Here is a 20,639-nt window from a genome sequence, read left to right as displayed (position 1 = left end):
CCATGATGAGAACTCTACCTTTGAATATCTGAAAGAACTGAAAGCAGAGTCTCAAAGACATATTTGGACACCTATGTTCATACTAGCATTATACACAAATAGCCAAGAGGCAGAAGCAGTCCAAGTGTCCATTGCCAGATGAATGGATAAACAAAATGTGGTGTGCATATGTTGGAATATTTATTCAGTCTTAAAGAGGAAGAAAATTCTGATACATGACGGATGAACCTTGAGGACATTAGCCACTGAAGACAAATACTGTGTGACCCCACTTTCATGAGTTATCTAGAGTATTCAAATTCACAGAGACAGGAGTTCCCATCGTGGCGCAGCAGAAACAAATCTGACTAGGAACCATGAGGTTGCAGGTTCGATCCCTGGCCTCGCTCAGTGGGTTAAGGATCCAGCGTTGCTGTGAGCTGTGGTATAGGTCGAGGACTCCGCTCAGATTTGGCGTTGCTGTGGTTCTGGTGTCGGCTGGCAGCAATCAATAGCTCTGATTAGACCCCTAGACTGGGAAACTCCATATGCCGTGGGTACGGCCCTCAAAAAGGACACAAGGCAAAAAAAAAAAACAAAAACAAAAACAAAAAAAACCCCAAACTCACAGAGACGGAAAATGAGATGGTGGGTGCCAGGGGCTGGAGAGAGGAAGGAATGGGGAGTTACCATTTAATGGGTAGAGCGTTTCAGTTTTGCAAGAAAAAGTTCTGGAGAGCAGCTACACAACAGTGTAAATATACTTAACACTACTTGAACTTAGAAAGGGGTAAGACGGTAAATTTTACGTTATGTGTATTTTACAATTAAACGTTTTTAATTGTAAAATAAATTGAAACACATCAACCCAATCCTTCCTTCATTTGCTGCCCTGCCCATCTGGCCCAGCTTCTATTAACTTAGGAAGTTAGAGCTGGTGGGAATTTGGACATCTAGTTCCATTATCAAGATTAAAAAATGGAAGCCAAATGGCAGTGAAGGTCTCTGGGGGGTTAGTAGTGGAGACAAGACTAGAAAAATGGCTCCTGATTCCCAGACTGGGACCCTACCCTGCACCACAACCTCAGCAGCAGGAACAGTTCCTTCCTTCCTTTCCTTTTTTTTTTTTTCCTTTCCTTTCTTCCATCTTTTTTCTTTCTTTTCCCCTCCTTTCTTTCTTTCTGGCTGCACCTGCAGTATGCAGGAGTTCCTAGGCCAGGGATCAAACCTGCAATACAGCAGTGACAATGCCAGATCCTTCACCTGCTGAGCCACCAGGGAACTCCAACAGTCCATTTCTTGATGGAGATAATAACCCTTATCCAATCTGGGGCTCCTTCCCATACACCACTGGTCTGGGAGGTCAGACAACCAGGAAAAAATGTACCCTGATTAAAGTCCACGTGATCTGAATTTCAAAGCCCCCTGAACAAAAAGAGGAGAGAACTATGACTGATTAAATGTTGACAGGGTACACCGAGTATTATTTTTTCCATTGAATTATTGCATAATTTTGCACATTGAGTCTTAAAAGGAGTATTACCCTTTAAGGCATACTGTTTCTCTGACTGTCCACAATGCTATCACAGAATGAGGCATGCCAATAAATTATCTTTTATTTTACTTTGATGACTGGGAAAAGATCAACATAGAGGATCAAATCAAAGCTAACAACTTTACTGGCAGTTCAGCAGCTGATTGTATTAAAGATATGTCTGGTTACACTGGAAAAATGTTCTCACTGGCACGCTGCTTTGGCTGGGACCTTTGAAATTAAGGCCAAGGTGCGGATAAGCACCCTCACAGTATCAGTCTTTTACCTCCTCTGAAGCACTCTGGTCACAGCAGCGACAGCACAGACGTGTGGTCGGGGCTCTGCCCATGCAGAGTGCCTTGGAAACAATCCCTTTCACCAATGGCTTCTTTGAGAAGATACACTTTCAGCTGGTAAGGCTTCGCCCAGACGCATTTCTCAGGGCTCAGGATGGCTCCCTATGCAGCACATGAGGTAGATTGTCTCTGTATTTTGCAGACCTTTCTGTTGCGCCCTAACGGGGGCGGGGCCAGGGGCGGGGCCGGGGGCGGGGCATAGGAAGCCACAACCAGAACAGCTGGCAACCCTTCCCCATGCCCCCAGTCTGCAAGCCAGTTGGCAATTCTGCCCCACATTCTAGCCCTTCAAGTCTTGAGGGATATTTTCTTCGTCCACAGGTTGTTTAGGTTTTAACTGGCTGCTTAGAGTTAAAAAGGAATATCTCAAGCCCCCTGCCATGCTGAAAGGAAAAGGAAAAAAAAAAAAAAAAAAAAAAGAGTGAAAATAAATAAATAAATCCCATAGGTGGTACCACTGAAGTTACTGACATCTTTATAAATATAGTCAGCTTATTTTTTTTTTTATGGCTGCACCCTTGATATATGGGTTCCCCAGGCCAGGGACTGAATCTGAGCCACAGCTGTGGCATAGGTCACCGCTGTGGCAATGCCAGATCCTTTAACCCACTGTACTGGACCGGATGTCGAACCCATGCCTCTGCTGAGCAACCCGAGCCACTGCAGTCAGATTCTTAACCCACCATCCCACCATAGGAACTCCACAGGAACTCCATTTGAAGGGAATAATTGAGCCCCCAGTTTTATTTCTTCAAATTTGTGGATTCATTGATGAGAATTAACCCTCTTATTTACAAATCTTGGGGACAAAAAAAAGAGATCAAATCTCACACAGAAACTCAGAGAAACTATAAGCACCTGGTTATTATTTGAATACAGTATATACTCTGAAAAGGTGTCCCACCTCTGAGACCCCAAAATGCCTTTCAAAGGTATCTCAGTCACTCCCCCTAATACCCTGAGCATGTGGTGCTTTGATGGAGCACAGATTAGTGAAGCCCATTCACAAAAGGAAGACATGTAACTTAGGGGCTTTTCTGTGAGGAGGACACATGCATTAAATTCAGATGTTGACCCTTTGAATTTTCATTACACATGTCCCCATGAGCCACATGAGGGAGTTATCCTAAAAATAGATGAATGGAATGACTTAGGTGAAATTTATGCAAGATACTGTCATGTCACAACACCTCCTGCTCTTTCACTAACATATTAATCAGGCTTCTAAAAATTCATTATTTTACTAAAATGAGTTTTTAAAAATCCCACGTACCAGGAGTTCCCATCGTGGCTCAGTGGTTAACAAATCCGACTAGGAACCATGAGGTTGAGGGTTCGATCCCTGGCCTTGCTCAGTGGGTTAAGGATCAGCATTGCTGTGAGCTGTGGTGTAGGTTGCAGACGGGGCTCAGATCCCGCATTGCTATGGATCTGGTGTAGGCCAGCAGCAACAGCTCTGATTCGACCCCTAGCCTGGGAACCTCCATATGCCATGGGAGCCGCCCAAGAAATGGCAAAGACAAAAAAAAAAAAAAAAAAAAAAAAATCCCACTTACCAAATATTTAACCCCACAAAGTTTAACACAGAGAAAATGTAGTCTCCACCAACTAACATCCCAATGTAGGCAATGGACACATTCTGTAGAAAAAGAGAGGATTCGTGATTTTAAGTCCTTTTATTTTACTTTTTTTTTTTTCTTTTTTGGCCATCCCTCAGCATATGGAGTTCCAGGGCCAGGGATCAGATCTGAGGCACAGCTGTGACTAAGCCACAGATGTGGCAACACTGGATCCTTAACACACTGCACCGGGCCGGGAATCAAACCTGCATTCCAGTGCTCCCCAAATGCCACTGATCCTGCTGTGCCACAGTGGGAACTCCAAGGATTAGTCATTTTAAAAGTAAAGGATTTTGGCAGGGGGGAAATGTGTATATACATATGTGTGTGTGTGTGTGTGCGTGTGTGTGTGCGTATGTATATATATATACGGTGGAATATATATATATATATATGGTGGAATCTGACACTAGCATTTTGGTTACTTTTCACAGAGACTTGCATATAGTAGGGGTTAGTGGAATATTGAATGAGTGGATAAAAACTATTACATAGGGTTTTTAAAAGAAAATGAAATCATCAGTGTTCCAGATCCCATCTCTTTACCACCAATTGGGTAGTGAATTTTAATCACCTTAATCCTAAACTTGACCAGATTAAGATATCTGATCAGAAGTTCCCATTGTGGCTCTTCAGAAATGAACCCAACTAGTATCCATGAGGACACAGGTTTGATCCCTGGCCTTGCTCAGTGGGTTAAGGATCCGGTGTTGCCGAGAACTGTGGTGTAGGCCAGCAGCTTCAGCTCTGATTTTTCAACTCCTAGCCTGGGAACTTCCATGTGCTGCAGGTGCAGCCCTAAAAAGAAAAAAAGAAGAAAACCAACTACAGAATAGAATTTAGAACACCCCCAACCTCCTATTCATTAGTGTATGTGTTCAGAGGCTTGTATACACACACAACACACTCACCAATCCAAGAGTTAGTCACCTTATAATTGAGCATAGATCTACACTGAAAACTGTCCCTCACACAAATTTCCCCTTCTTAGCAAGCCGGTTCTTCCAGAAAACCAAAATGGAGATCACAAGGTATCGGAACACAAAAATTTGGAATTTTTTTTCAGCTATTTTACTTGGTTTTCCCATCATCCCCACTTTATTTTATTTTCATTTTATTTAGGGCCACACCCATGGCATATAGAAGTTCCCAGCCTAGGGGTCGAATCAGAGTTACAACTGCCAGCATACACCATAGCCACAGTAACGCCAGATCTGAGCCGCGTCTGCAACCTACACCACAGCTCATGGCAAGGCCGGATCCTTAACCCACTGAGCGAGGCCAGGGATCGATCCCACAACCTCATGGATACTACTTAGATTTTTTCCACTGCACCACAACGGGAACTCCCCCAATTTAAAAGTCATGATTTGTCTCTTCCTTTTTAAATTCGCAAGTCTTCTCTCTGTTTTATGGATTAGGAAATTAGAAGATAGAAGAAGGGGTCATCTAGGCACAGCCAAAAATATCACAAGCCTCCATTTTACTACAGCGCTGATAACAACGACAATAAAATCAGTCACGTCCCCAATGTGGCTGTGCATTCCAAGGCTTCAACCACTTACCTTGATGGCTCCAACTACCGCCGTGGTCAGGGCTGAATTGTAATAGCTGCACAAAACTGTGGAGTACATCAACAGAAACCTGGGGCGAGGAAGCAAACACTTGAGTGTGTGCCTTACTGTGCTGGGTAATAATAACAGATTGAGAAAAGTCAACAGGACTGTATAGCTCAGGGAACCATATCCAGTCTTGTGGGATAAGCCATGATGGGAGATAACATACAAAAAGGAAGACATATATATATGTATGAGTGTGTGTGTGTGTATATATATATATAAAACTGGGTCATTTTGCTATACAGAAGAAATTGGCACATTATAAATCAACTATACTTCAAAAAATAAATTAAAAAAATGTAAGAAAAGTCAGTGAGTGACACACACAGGTACTTTAAACAAATAAAAAAAGAAAAACATACCATAAAGATTTTAAAATCTGCATCTTAAAACATCTCCTTATTAACTACAGCCTTTTACAGGTCCAGTCATGCATTAGCCAAACCTTCTACTTTCTAGGTGTCCTTTTCTTTTCTTTCGTCTTTTTTAGGGCTGCACCCATGGCATATGCAGATTCCCAGGCTAGAGGTGGAATCAGAGCTGTAGCTGCCAACCTACGCCACAGCCACAGCCTCAGCAATGCAGGATCCTAGCCTCATCCTACACCACAGCTCAAGGCAATGCCAGATCCTTAACCCACTGAGTGAGGCCAGGGATCGAACCTTTGTCCTCATTGGCACTAGTCAGATTGATTTCTGCTGAGCCACAACAGGAACTCCTCCTTTTCATTTTGTCTGTGATTTCTCATCAGCATTTCCACAAAAAAAAGGAGGTAAGGACAATGAGATTTTGTGTAAATGATCTGAAATCTTTTGTTTAACAGCTATAATATAAGCAACCGAAAACCAACAGTGGAGTTCAGTTCTCTCTATGCCTCAGAATCACCTGGTGCACTTTGAATTCGACGATGCCTGGCCCAGGGTCTCCAACTGGTTCAAGGTGAGGCCCCCGCCGGTGTCTATAAAGCTCTATGAATGATTCTAATGTGCAACCAGTGCTGAGAACCACTGGTGTTAGCAGGGAAAATCAGCTGAACAATTACTAGCTTTGGACATAGAAAATTTAAATAATGGATTCTACACACCAATAGCACTTCCGTACCCCTTTTTTTTTGGCCTTTTTAGGGCTACACCCAAGGCATATGGAGGGTCCCAGGCTAGGGGTTGAATTGTAGCGCTGGCCTGCACCACAGCTCACAGCAATGCAGGATCCTTAACCCACTGAGCGAGGTCAGGGATTGAACCTGTGTCCTCATGGATGCTAGTCAGATTTGTTTCTGCTGACCCACTGTGGGAACTCCCTCCTGTACTCTATTGCCAAAGTTAATTCAACAGGCATTCAACATTGACCCTTACTTGTCAACACAATGACTACAGAACTGTGACCAAGCACCACGCAAGAATGTGTGTGTGTGTGTGTGTGTGTGTGTGTGTGTGTGTACATACATATACACACACAGGAAAGAATGCAGAATCTAATCAGAGGTAAAGAAATATATTCATGTCACTCAAGTAGTGAAGAAATTTAGCTCAAAAAAAAGAAAGAAAGAAAGAGAAAGAAAGAAAGAAAAGGAAGGAAGAAATTAATTTAGCTCTAACCTAAGTGGGGGGCAAAATTTCATTCACCAGATCAGGTGATTAAATGTTGAAAGAGTAGCCTCTTTCAACATTTAATAGAGTGACAATCAAACTGGCTGAGAACAAAATTGGAAAGATACAGACAGAGCATAAGATGTGTTGGATTTTAGGAGTTCCCGTCGTGGCTCAGTGGTTAATGAATCTGACTAGGAACCATGAGGTTGCGGGTTCAGTCCCTGGCCTCGCTCAGTGGGTTAAGGACCCGGCATTGCCATGAGCTATGGTGTAGGTCGAAGACATAGCTCAGATCCCGTGTTGCTGTGGCTGTGGTGTAGGCCAGCAGCTATAGTTCCAATTGGACCCCTAGCCTGGGAACCTCCATATGCTGTGGGTGCAGCCCTAGAAAAGACAAAAAAACAAAAAACAAAAAAAGATGTGTTGATTTTAAATCTAAATCCCAGGTAGAGCTTGGGAATCGTACTCTCAGAAAAGGCTCAGCCTCTGAGCAGGAGGAAGATTCTCCTGCAGCAATTTAGCACCCAGTCTAAGGTCCGGGGCCACACTTCTGATTGCTAGTAACAGAATCTAGATCACAAGCATTCAACACAAGAACTGCTTTTGTCCTGGCTGTTTATTACCAGGGATGATAGAGAAAAAAAAAATATTAGAGATAGGGCACATCAAGCTTTTACCTTAAGTTGAGGAATAAGTTCAATTACAAATTCTGTAATCTTCACAATACCGTATGTCTTTGTTACTAAGGTAATTACAACAATTTGATAAGTTAGAGACTCCAGCATCCCAGCCTTTGTGGTTTGTATTTGAAATGTGCAATTGATATTAAATTTGCTATTTTCATTTGAAATGAATAAGAAAATCTAAGTCTGTACATGGTATTCAAATGTTTAAATGACCCTGATTTACCACACTGTCGAGTTTGGTTTATTAATAGATTTCAAAGAGTTGCTTAGGCCTCCAACCTGGCCCATTAGCTTCTCTAGGGCTCCACCAGGGCTTGGAATTGCTGGGAAAAATCATGTAAATTAAATTTGTAAATCACATTTTAAATGCTTGATTTTTTTTAATTCCCTAAGATGTAAATGAGACTGATTCATAGTAGACTATTTAGGAAATTTCTATCAGCTAAACTTGAGTTAACAAACCATTCATCAAAAAATGAATGTAGGACTTCCCGTCCTGGCTCAGTGGTTAACCAATCTGACTAGGAACCATGAGGTTGCAGTTTGATCCCTGGCCTTGTTCATGGGTTAAGGATCCGGCGTTGCTGTGAGCTGTGGTGTAGGTTGCAGACGCAGCTCGGATCCTGAGTTGCTGTGTCTCTGGCGTAGGCCGGCGGCTACAGCTCTGATTAGACCCCCAGCCTGGGAACCTCCATATGCTGCGGGAGTGGCCCTAGAAAAAGGCAAAAAGACAAAAAGGCAAAAAAAAAAAAAAAAAAAGAAAGAAAGTGAATATTCCTATTAACACAAAAATTACTAGCTTTATAAATACAGCAACAGCATTTATAAATTGGCTTAAGAGGGACTTCCCTGGTGATCGTTGGTTGGGACTCAGCGTTTTCACTGCTGCAGCCTGGTTTGATCCCTGGTCCAGGAACTGAGATTACACGTCAAGCCTCTACACACCATGCCCCCCTCCAAAAAAAGTGTACAATTAAAAAAAATTTTTTAAATAAAAATAATAAATGACTTAAGAAAATCTGGGTTTTTTTTTTTACAATTTTAATAAATTCAACATTAATTTAAGAGCCTTAGGGAACGGTAAATAATCCTATGCATGCATAAAATGAACATCAACTTGATATTACTTGGCTCCATGTTCTGCTGGGCCTGGAGTATATAACCTCAGCATCTATCCTGGAGGAGCTAAGAGTCTAATAAAATAACAGAGATTACAGCTCATGGGAGGGGCCCAACCTAATTTCCAGGACACAGAAAAGCTCCCTGCAGGCTTCCTACACTGGAGTGCAGTTTTAAACCCAGCACAATCACAGATGTCCTTTATGTTCTAGTTTTGCTTAAAATTTTCGACTCCAGTGTCCTCATCATGCAATGTTTTCTTCGTTCTACATTTTTGTGAAAGCACCTTGGCCAATCTCCATCCACCATGAGTGTGGGCAACCAGGACACTCAGCCACCAGCTGGGCTGCGCGAGGGGAGGCGTCCCTGTCTGCAGCCTCCTGGGGGGTCTGAATTAGCAGCAACCCTCTTAAGTGACGGAGGACATCTGGTACAGGAACAGCCACCTTCTGCTGACAGAAAGGCTGCACTGCTTCGTCTACCCACAGGGTGTCCCTAGAGAGGTTAACTGCAAAATGACTAGGATCAAAGTATATTAAAAATTTTTTTTCTAAGAAACAATCTATTTCTATATACAAATATGTACCTATACAGTCCTTTGGCTAAGATCAAGTTTCTGAACTAAGAGACCCTCCACTTTTAACGTCAAAAATGCCAACCTCCACGTGACAGTTTTGATTTTAGCATCTGTGGATTACAAAGATGCAAACAGGAGTTCCCATCCTGGCTCAGCGGTTAACGAATCCAGCTAGGAACCATGAGGTTGTGGGTTCGATCTCTGGCCTTGCTCAGTGGGTTAAGGATCCGGCATTGCTGTGAGCAGTGGTGTAGGTTGCAGACGCAGCTCGGATCCCACGTTGCTGTGGCTCTGGCATAGGCCGGCGGCTACAGCTCCAATTCGACCCCTAGCCTGGGACTCTCCATATGCTGCAGGAGCGGCCCTAGAAATGGCAAAAAGACAAAAAAAAAATAAATAAAATAAAATAAAAAATTAAATTAAATTTAAAAACACAAAGATATTACCAAGGATGTGGGGGAGTGGAATAGCCTGGGAGTTTTGGGTTAGTAGATGCAAACTATTGCATTTGGAGTGCATAAGCAATGAGATCCTGCTGTATAGTACAGGGAACTGTATCCAGTCACTTGTGATGCAGCATGATGGAAGATAATATAAAAAAAAGAATGTATGTATATGTATAACTGGGTCACTTTGCTATACAGCAGAAATTGACAGAACACTGTAAATCAACTTTAATAAAAAAAAAATAAAATGTAAACTCCCAGACAAAAATAAATAAAAATAAAATAATTTTTAAAAGCATTGCTGAATGCTCAGTAGCTTTGTGCCCTTCTATACTCTTTAAAATCGTACTTATCATCTGAGTACCTTTGAAAAATAATGGCACATACAAATGACACACATTTATTCTGACAACAGATGCCAGCTGGTGTTTTGGCTTATAAGGGCCTCAAGGGATGGCGGTGCCCATGTGGAAACCCCTGGACCAGAACCCTTGTTCAAAGGTTTCTTCCTGTTTCTGAAAATAACACCAAAAAAATAACTGATTAACCCAAAGCTGGATGGCACACTCATGGCAGTCACAAGCAGAACTCAAAGGCCCTTGTTGCTCGTTACCATTCCATGTACAAGCATATAAAAGAAATCCAACACAAATGTTCAGATAATAAAAGGCCACGTGAATACTCCCACCAACCACATTTTTCTCTCATTTCAGATTTCAAAGGCTTTTAAGTAATCTCATCTTGCTCATCTCTGCTAAGAATTCACTCTCATCCAAGACCTCAGTGGTGTGCCAAGGAAGCCAGAGCCATGGGATAAAAATGATTCATTCTCCTGGAACATCCATTTTACACTATAATTTGGGGTGTTGGAAAATGATGGGCGTGTCTGCACTCTGAAGTCTCTGTCACCCCTTTACTCAAGCAATGAGCAGAAGCCTGGTTTGTCTTGGACCCTACGTCTTGGCAGTAACAATAAAGGTTCAAAGAACAGAACCTTTTTTTATGCTGAGAGTGGGGAAATTGATACTTTTGTGTTTCTATTAAGGAATATATTACTGCTTCATTGGAATCAAAGAGGCTGCTACTGGGGCAGAAACATTAGGATAATTGCCTCCAGGGCCTGGGAGCTGGTGCCAGCTGCTGGTGTGAATGAACCAGAACCTATCTGTCGTTTCTTGGCAAGATTCAAAAGACTAGCAGAGCTGGCTTTTTTAAATCGAGTTTGTCAACTTCAATGTCACTTATTTTACCTTTGCCCGCATTAAATTATCACGGCTCCCACAATCCAGTTTACCTGACCGATCCAATTTCATCTCATTATAGATAGGCTTTGTTTACAAACTCTTAATTACAAACAGCATTTCTTAAAGCTGAGTCCTTCCCCATACCTCAAAAGTCTGCCTTTTTCACCATTTCACTGGCATCTTCACATACATTTTTAAAGGGTCATAATTTTTAAATTATATTTTCAACTACGGATAAAGGTTTGGTGGTCAGAAAAAAACAAGACTGAAATGCAAACTTGAAAGCAGTGAAAATAAGAAAGGAGCTGAGAGAAGAGTCCTATGGAGTCAAGGGTTGGGATGTGCACACGTTACCCTGAGGCATTCCTTGAGCACAAATCACAGAGAGAGGACAGCTCAAGTCCAGTGGCAGCTGGTCTGAAAGCCAAGGATGTGCTCAGAAGCTCGCAATGGCTTCGATCACTGTGACTGGTAACCATGAGGCTGCAGGTTTGATCCCTGGCCTTGCTCAGTGGGTTAAGGATCCGGTATTGCTATGAGCTGTGGTGTAGGTTGCAGACTCTACTCGGATCCTGCATTGCTGTGTCTCTAGCATAGGCCGGCGGCTACAGCTCCAATTAGACCCCTAGTTTGGGAACCTTCATATGCCAAGGGAGCAGCCCTAGAAAAGGCACAAAGACAAAAAAAAAAAAAAAAAAGACACAAGCTGTATAGCCTCTCAATGGGAAGGTATACCTAAGGAAAATTCTAAGAAAAGCCTAAAATTATTGGGCAAGATAATGGGCCTCACCATCTCTTCTCAGAAAACACTCTGGGAATAACAGGGACAACACTACAGAAAGTGTGTTGTTATTTCCACAACCTTATGTGAGGGAAAGATCTCAGGAAACTTGGGACATTGTGACAAAGACAAAAAGCACATTCAAATTGGATAGGTAGCTGACTTCAGTTCAAATTAACTTTCAGAAGTCAATAGGCAACATCCTATTTTGGAGCTCACATGTAGCATAGGGTCCCATCAACTTACTCTTCTGGAAAGGAGGGGTACTTTCCCGAAAAAGTCAGAGAAAACACAAGCAAAGGGATTTTACCAGGGTAGACAGAGTGCATATTTTGATTTGACTTGTCAAGAGATACCATAGACAAACGCTTCTCATCTATGGTTTCTTACCCCAAAAAGCAGGAAAGAAGAAACTGTATGATAAATAGAACATTCTTCCATTGGTTGAATTCAGTGGCCTATCATCAAAAAGAAAACTAATGGTTAGATTAATAACACTGGTTTTATCAATTTGTACAGGCTAGAACAGGAACCACTTTTCCAAACAGAAAATGCAGTTTCAAAATTCCTGGGTAAGGATTTCCCACTGTAGCTCAGCTATAACAAACCCAACTAGGATCCATGAGGATGTAGGTTCAATCCCTGGCCTCACTCAGTGGGTTAAGGATCCAGCATTGCCACAAGCTGTGGTGTAGGTTGCAATAGACCTGGAGTTGCTGTGGCTGTCTGTGATGGAAGCTGGCAGCTGAAGCTCCAATTTGATCCCTAGCCTGGGAACTTCCATATGCTACAGGTGCAGCCCTAAAAAGAAAAACAAAAAAATCTTGGAGTTCCTGTCGTGGCTCAGTGGTTAACGAATCCGACTAGGAACTATGAGGTTGTAGGTTTGATCCATGGCCTTGCTCAGTGGGTTGGGGATCCGGCGTTGCCATTAGCTGTGGTGTAGGTTGCAGATGCGGCTCACAGCAACGCCAGATCCTTAACCCACTGAGCAAGGCCGGGGATCGAACCTGCATCCTCATGGATACAAGTCAGGTTTGTTCCATGAGCTGCGACAGGAACTCCATTAATACGTTTTCTTAATCAGAAAAAAAGTCCTATCCCTATTCATCAACTGCAGCATTTGTATTCATCAAGTGCAATACACTCAATGTACTCTGAACTTATTGAGTGATTCAAATAACTAAAGAAAGTTCACCCACTATTTTCCAAGGGCCTAATTTGTTAATAAGAGGAGCCAGCATTCCTGACTTTGTTAATCAGAGGTAGATAGAATCAAGGTGCTATTTTGTGATGAAACATGATGGAGGATAATGTGAGAAAAAGAATGTGTATTTATGTATAACTGTGTCACTTTGCTGTACAACAGAAATTGACAACACTGTAAATCAGCCATAATAAATTTTTTTTAAAGGTGCTATTATCAGACCTGGTGACTGTAAGGCCAAGGTGCAGGAATGAACCCCCAGTACAGTGAGTCACACACAAGGTCAATCTCTGACCCTCTTCAGTCAACCAGGAAAAATGACTCATCAAAGTATTTCTTCCATTAACAAGAGAAGTTAACCTTTCACTTTACCTCATCACTCAACTTTTAATACAATCAAACCAAACTTGGCAAAAAAAATGTAATTTCATATTGCAGACTAACACACCTAATCACATAAGTTCATCTTTATTATATTTGGTTCACACTCTGAAATGGATTCAGTCATGGTTAAAAGTGACCAACTGGAGGAAATTCATGACAGCTCAATGAATGCAGAGCAGAACAATGTTAGCAGTGAAAAACCTTATCATTTTTCCTATAGGGTTTTTACAGTTACTGATTACAGAAAGTGTCTCATCTCTTTTGATATCTCTTATCATACAATAGTTTTAAATTAGAGGCAAATTTTTAACTTTATGACTTTTGTATTTTTGTCATTTTATAGGCTTTCTCTGACAGTTATAAATACATTCATTTTGTTTTGTTTTTCTTTCTTTTTTTTTTTTTTTGGTCTTTTTAGGGCTGCACTTGCAGTACATGGACATTCCCATGCTAGGGATCGAATTGGAGCTGCAGCTGCCAGCCTACACCACAGCCACAGCAATGCCAGATCCGAGCCCCATCTGTGACCTTCATCATAGCTCACAGCAACACCAGATCCTTAACCCGCTGAGCAAAGCCAGGGATCGAACCCAAATCCTCATGGATACTAGTCCGGTTCACAACCCATCGAGCCACAATGGGAATTCCAGAACAACTCATTTTTATGACAATGAAATGAGACAAGCTGCTAGGGCTACTTCATTGAAGGTTCATAATTTCACTTTATGTAATGTCACTGACCCTAGATTGGTTTAGTTGATGGCAGCTGAAAAATAAATGTTGTGTTTTTAGATATTCTGCTCTGTTCACCATTGCTAGAGACGTGCGGGGTGCTTGCTTTACTGTCCAATATTCTGAATTAACAGTGAGGCTCAGCTTCATACAATGAGAACCCTTTATTGAAACAGGTGTTTCTTGACAGTTTTCAATATAAACACTTCCCTGGGCATGTGGCTGCCAAGCCTGTTCTTGGGAAGGAACTGTAGAAGAGAGACACACAGTGTAGTTCTGAGCAAGAACAATAAACCCTGACATCCACCCCAGGAGTCCCCAGGAGCCACAGCCTTCTGAAGACATTCAAAGCCCTAAAAGGCAATAAATGGGACTGACACTCAACCAGTGTGCACCACACAACCATGCTGATTGTTAAATACAGAAATGCTATCTTGTGGTGGTGGGTTAGCAGCTGCTGCATGGGGGGCCAGGGGAAGGGTTGGGGGGAAGTGCTGTGAACCCCACCCTAACCGGCAATGTATGACAGAGTTAAGGAGGGTTAAGCCTAGCCAGTAGTGGTAGTGGTGGCGGGCATTTGCGGGAGAGGTCAGGGGCCACACTGGACCAGGATTTTGCCCAGCATACCTCATTTCTCACATGAAGCTAAAGTGGTGTATCCAGCAACTTTCTAGGAACTAGGATTTGGCAGGAGGCAGCACACTTCGAGGTGGCTGTTGCAGATGTTATGGGATGAACAGTCACCCTTCCTAAGTGGTACCCCCTCCACACACATAACTGGGTCTCCCATCCTTCTACTAATTTACCATTTTGTCTCTGCAGATAAGGTAAGCAGGTGAACCAAAAGAACAAAACCTCCTCCAAAATTCAAACATAGATCTTGAAATATTTTGAGACATATACCGTAATGTCTAGGATTTACTTTAAACTATTCCAGGGGGTCCCACGACAACAGAAATAAAAACAAAAATAAACCGATGGGACCTAATCAAACTTACCAGCTTTCACATAGCAAAGGAAACCGCAGAACAAAAAAACGAAAAGACAACCTATGGATTGGAAGAAAAGAGCTGCAAATGATGCAAATTACAACAGCTTCATCTCCAAAATATACAAACAACTCATAAAACTCAACAGCAAAAAAACCAACAACCCAATCGAAAAACGGGCAGAAGACCTGAAGAGACATTTCGCTAAAGAAGATACAAAGATGGCCAACAGGCACATGAAAAAATGCTCAACATCACTAATTATCGGAGTTCCCATCGTGGTGCAGTGGAAACGAATCTGACTAGGAACCATGGGGTTTCGGGTTCAATCCCTGGCCTGGATCAGTGGGTTGGGAATCTGGGGTTGTCATGAGCTGTGGTGTAGGTGGAAGACATGGCTCAGATCTGATTTGTTGTGGCTGTGGTGTAAGCCGGCAGCTATAGCTCCGATTAGACCCCTAGCCTGGGAATCTCCATATGCCACAGATGCGGCCCTAAAAAGACAAAAGACAAAAAAAAATTACTAATTATTAGAGAAATGCAAATCAAAACTACAGTGAGGTACCACCTCACACCAGTCAGAATGGCCATCATTATCAAGTCAACAAATAACAAATGCTGGAGAGGATGTGTAGAAAAGGGTACCCTCCTTCACTGTTGGTGGGAATATAAATCAGTACAACCACTATGGAAAACAGTATGGAGGTACCTCAGAAAACTAAATACAGAACTACCATATGATCCAGCAATCCCACTCCTGGGCATGTATCCAGACAAAACTTTCATTCAAAAAGATACATGCACCCCCTATATTCATTGCAGCACTATTCACGATAGCCAAGACATGGATACAACCTGAATGTTCATCAGCAGATGAATGGATTAAGAAGATATGGTAAATATACACAATGGAATACTACTCAGCCATAAAAAAGAACAAAATAATGCCATTTGCAGCAACATGGAACTAGAAGGAACTAGACTCTCATACTAAGTGGAGTAAGTCAGAAAGAGAAGGACATGATATCACTTACATATGGAATCTAATATACACCACAAATAAATCTTTCCACAGAAAAGAAATTCATACACTTGGAGAAGAGACTTGTGGTTACCAAGGGGGAGGGGGAAGAGGTGGGATGGATGGGGAGTTTGGAGTTAGTAGATGCAAACTATTGCATTTGGAGTGGATAAGCAATGAGGTCCTGCTGAATAGCACAGGGAACTATATCTAGTCACTTGTGATGGAACATGATGGAGGATAATGTGAGAAAAAGAATGTATATGTTTATGTATGACTGGGTCACTTTGCTGTAGAGCGGACATGGACAGAACATTATAAATCAACTATAGTGGAAAAAATAAAAATCTTTTAAAAATTAAAAAAATATTCCAGGAGGCGGGCAGGGAGAGGAGTGAGAGCAGATGGGAATAGATAAAATAAGATTGGGTAAATGCCAAAAAGTGTTGAAACTATATGATGGGTAGATGAAAGTTCGTTAAATTATTCTACTTTATGTGTATGCTTCCAAATAGCTATCATAAAGATAATACATAAATAAATTTGTTTTTAAATGATTAAAATCCCCTTCTAAGTTCATTAGCTTTCCCAGGGTCCCCATACCAGCGAAAGGGAAGGTGAGATTCAAACTCAGATTTTTGTTGTTGTTTTTCAAAAAGCTTCAAGACCAGGGTTCTTCTGCCTACTTTCTGCTCCTTCTGACGGGTCTAAAGATAAAAGCCAATGAAAGGAAAGTGCCAAAGGTATTATTGGGCATATCACACATCTTGCTGTCATGTAATCCTAGTTACCTTTACACACTTTTTATGTTACCGAGTATCACAGGTTAAATATTAACTTTTTTTTTTTTTTTTGCCTTTTCTAGGGTCGCTCCTGTGGTATATGGAGGTTCCCAAGCTAGGGGCTGAATCGGAGCTGTAGCCACTGGCCTATGCCAGAGCCACAGCAATGCCAGATCCAAGCCGTGTCTGCCACCTGCACCACAGCTCATGGTAACACCAGATCCTTAACCCACTGAATGAGGCCAGGGATCGAACCCACAACCTCATGGTTCCTAGTCGGATTCATTAACCACTGAGCCACGACAGGAACTCCAAATATTAACATTTTTAAAGACTACTAAGTAAGAATGTAATGACTGCATCAGCTTACCTGTCGAAGGTCTCCAGTAGAGATACTAAGGATAAGAGTTGGGATTATCATGAAGCAAGCATTGTAGAAAAGCACTCCGTATTTCCCTAACTCCTGCAAAAAAAAAAAAAAAAAGAAGAAAAGAAAACTCCACTCAACTTTAGGAATATGAAGCATCAGAATTCCTAGAGCCATTTATTTTTATTTTATTTTCCCCTGGGGCTATTTATACAACCATGGAATTACAGAGTTGGAATATGCATTCTGACCAGTTCTGTACTGGAATACTTTCAGCAAACTTCTGACATATGCTTCATTTCAAGTATACTGTGATTTCAGAAAAAAAAAAAAAAGTGTTTTACCCCAAAAATGACAGATAAAACGGATGGAGATGGATGGACTCCGATATTCCACCCATCTCCAATTTTCAATTGTTCTTTTTTCAAAATGGGAAATCTGGAACAAAATAAATAACATTTAAAATGCTAATATAAACAGAACTCCTTAAACACATCTGCTCTTTCTATGGAGGAACAGCAGGGTTCAAACGCCAGGTATCTCCTTTTTCCAATTGTGCATACATTTACTTTTTGTAAAAGAGACTATATCCACCACTTTCCATAAAGGGTGACATACTGTGATTCTCAAAAGGCAACAAACCCAGTTTTGTAAAACTGCCATCATTAAAAAATAAGTGGCAATGCAGAAAGAAAAGAAAAAAGAAAAAAGAAAGAAAGAACGGTGCAGATAAAAAAACAGCTTGGAGAAATGAGCCTGTCCATCAGAGCAAACACCCTCACTCGACACAAAGAACTTGAAACAAAGAAACATATGCCGGGCTCATCCTTCAGAGCTTCCAGAACAGCTGGGGTGGGGGTGAGGGCTGGGAGCCCCGACATGGGGGCAGCCACACGGAAGGAAAGCTTATCTGCCTGCCCGCCCCCATGACAGGGACAGGCGGTTACTGCTGGACGGGATCTTATAAATTATCTGTTCCAATCATCTCATTGCACAGATGAGGAAACTGAGGTTTGGAGAAGTGAAAGTTCCACTCAGAATAATAAGTCAGCAGCAAAACTTGTATCTGTAACCCACATCTCCAGACTCTCATACCATGCTTCTTTCATAGTACCCCCGACTTCATCTCAGTCACTAATGAGGATGATAAAAAATAAAAATTCAATTTTAGGGAGTTCCCTTTATGGCTCAATGGTTAACGAACCTGACTAGGATCCATGGAGATGGGGGTTCGATCCCTAGCCTCACTCGGTGGGTTGAGGATCCCGTGTTGCCATGAGCTGTGGTGTAGGTCGCAGATGCAGCTCGCTTCTGTCGTGGCTGTGGCTGTGGCCAGCAGCTGTAGCTCTGATTTGATCCCTAGCCTGGGAACCTCCATATGCCTCGGGTATGGCCCAAAAAGCAAAAAAAAAAAATCTAATTTTAATTTGCCTTTCAAAATAATCCCTTCTCCATCCTGACTTTGCATCTGAAACAGTGCCCTCTTCTCCCTTCCTATCTAGTTTTCACCCCAAACTGCAAGAAAAGGAATAACAAGATAATTCCAAAGAAATGAGTGATGTGTAGATCGTAATATGTAAATTAAATTACATGCTGGCTTTACAAGTTCATTCTATTTTTTCATGTGATTTCAGGGGCCAGATGACAGAGCCTAAAACCATAGGAGTGAAGATCTGGTACCTTTGGGTCCATTTTCTGTTTGGTATAAACTCCATTGGCTGCTGTGAAGAGATCATTCAGGAACACGAAAATATAGCCTTCCAAGTTAAAAGCAAGGTCAGAACTGGGAGAGAGGGGACGCAAAGGCATATGATTATTCAGAAACTCACAATGTGGCCTCTGAGGCTCTCTGGTCTGTTTTATCTTACCCTAATCAAATTCATTTGCGATGCTAGTAACTACCTTTTCTCTGGCATCTTTTCCCCCGTGTGCTGGTGCACGGTTAATTCTTCTGTCTGCCCCCAGATTAAAAACAAAACCAGGCCATCGGGAGGCTTCCACTTAATCACAAGGGACTTAAAACCAGAGGACCATTAACCACCTCGCTTTAACTGAGAAGCCCTTTCTTTTGCTAACTGATAAATTGCCATGATCATTGGTGAGCTCTGCTTTTCTAAGGGGAGTGATTTATTCGACTCACCCTGTGGGCTTTTCTTATGGTAGGAAACAGGGCCATCCCCAGAGTACAACCCTGTGGGGACAGCTGGGCAGTGACAGGGCAAAAGGGGTCCAATGAGGAACTGACACCTCCATCTGGTCCCCAAACAGTCACATTATCCACTAGCACCCCCACCATCCTGTCCATCAAAAAGGCAAGGCCGGAATCCATTCCTTCTCTGCTACTCCTCTAAGCGCCCTTTCTTCCCGTTCTTTGAAGCATCCTCTCTTCAATTTCCATTTTAAATAAATAACACTAGAATAAAAATGTCTGGGGGTGGGACAAGGCAAAGGGAGGAGAGAGAACAACAGTTAAGCCCAGATGTCATAATTCATAAGTATATATTGTCAAGAAGGTGTCCCTTGCCCTCTTTTGGGTCAGTGTCTGGGAGCCTGCGAATGTTACTGACCACAGACTAACAGCAGAAAAAAAAAAAAAAAGACAAATTGAATTAAGTATTTTACACTCACAGGAGTTCACAGAAAAGCAATGAAACTCAAAGAAGTGGTTGAGACTCTGTGGCTTATATAATATCTTTTTTCTTAAATTTCCCCAATACATTATTTATTTTTTCTACTGTACAGCATGGCAACCTAGTTACACATACATGTATACATTTTTTTTCTTTTTTTTTTCAGCATTTTCTTTTTTTTTTTTTTTTAACTGTTATTTCCCCAACACAATTTTTTTTCTACTGTACAGCACGGTGACCCAGTTATGTACACATGTATACATTCTTTTTTCTCCCATTATCATGCTCTGTCATAAGTGACTAGACATAGTTCTCAGTGCTACACAGCAGGATCTCATTGCCAATCCATTCCAAAGGCAATAGTCTGCATCTATTGTGGCTTATATAATATCTATTTTAACAAAGGAAAGGGTCTGGGCTTCAAGGAACAAGTGAATTGTGGAAAGGGACTAAGAAATATATAGGGGAAACTTGGAGTTCCCCTTGTAGCTCAGTGGTAATGAACCCGACTAGTATCCATGAGGTCACAGGTTCGATCCCTGGCCTCTATCAGTGGGTTAAGGATCCAGCATTGCCATGAGCTGCGGTGTAGGTCGAAGATGTGGCTAGGATCCTCCTTTGCTGTGGCTGTGGTATAGGCTGGCAACTGCAGCTCCGATTCAACCCCCTAGCCAAGAAGTTCCATATTTCTTGGGTGCAGCCCTAAAATCCAAAAAAAAAAAAAAAAAAAAAAGCCATACATACATACTATGTATGTATATGTGTGTGTGTGTGTGTGTATCTATATATGGGAAACACACACACTCACATATATATGGGAAACTAATGGAAGATGATGTTTACTTTAGTAAAGTTTCTTTTCACAGACTCATCTTGAGGATGTATCTCTCTCCAGTGATAAGAACCCCCGTCCTATTCCTGGTCTGGAACCCATGGACACCTCCTCGAAGGGAAATTTATGTCTGTTTTTAGGCA

At 41.9% G+C, this 20,639-nt stretch overlaps 1 protein-coding gene across 4 annotated transcripts in view; it reads right to left on the bottom strand.

The window, feature by feature from the left end:
- SLC35D2 (solute carrier family 35 member D2) overlaps positions 1,471-20,639 on the bottom strand; it is a 51,280-nt gene continuing 32,111 nt past the window's right edge. For 2 of the 4 annotated variants that reach the window (XM_021063996.1, XM_021063997.1), the window contains 6 exons: positions 18,715-18,817; positions 17,038-17,130; positions 11,943-12,010; positions 5,054-5,132; positions 3,426-3,508; positions 1,571-2,252 (listed from right to left, as the gene is read on the bottom strand). In XM_021063996.1, the coding sequence (XP_020919655.1) occupies positions 2,150-2,252; positions 3,426-3,508; positions 5,054-5,132; positions 11,943-12,010; positions 17,038-17,130; positions 18,715-18,817 (529 nt within the window). In that variant the 3' untranslated portion in view covers positions 1,571-2,149. Of the gene's footprint in view, positions 2,253-3,425; positions 3,509-5,053; positions 5,133-11,942; positions 12,011-16,488; positions 16,593-17,037; positions 17,131-18,714; positions 18,818-20,639 lie in introns of those variants that run through there. The other 2 variants (NM_001244362.1, XR_002336107.1) reach the window with 2 other exon arrangements.

The sequence above is a fragment of the Sus scrofa genome, chromosome 10 (genome assembly GCF_000003025.6).
Source record: "Sus scrofa isolate TJ Tabasco breed Duroc chromosome 10, Sscrofa11.1, whole genome shotgun sequence".
Classification (NCBI taxonomy): Eukaryota; Metazoa; Chordata; class Mammalia; order Artiodactyla; family Suidae; genus Sus; species Sus scrofa.
Note: the sequence above shows the minus strand (reverse complement) of the source record. Positions and strands in the feature narration are given on the sequence as shown.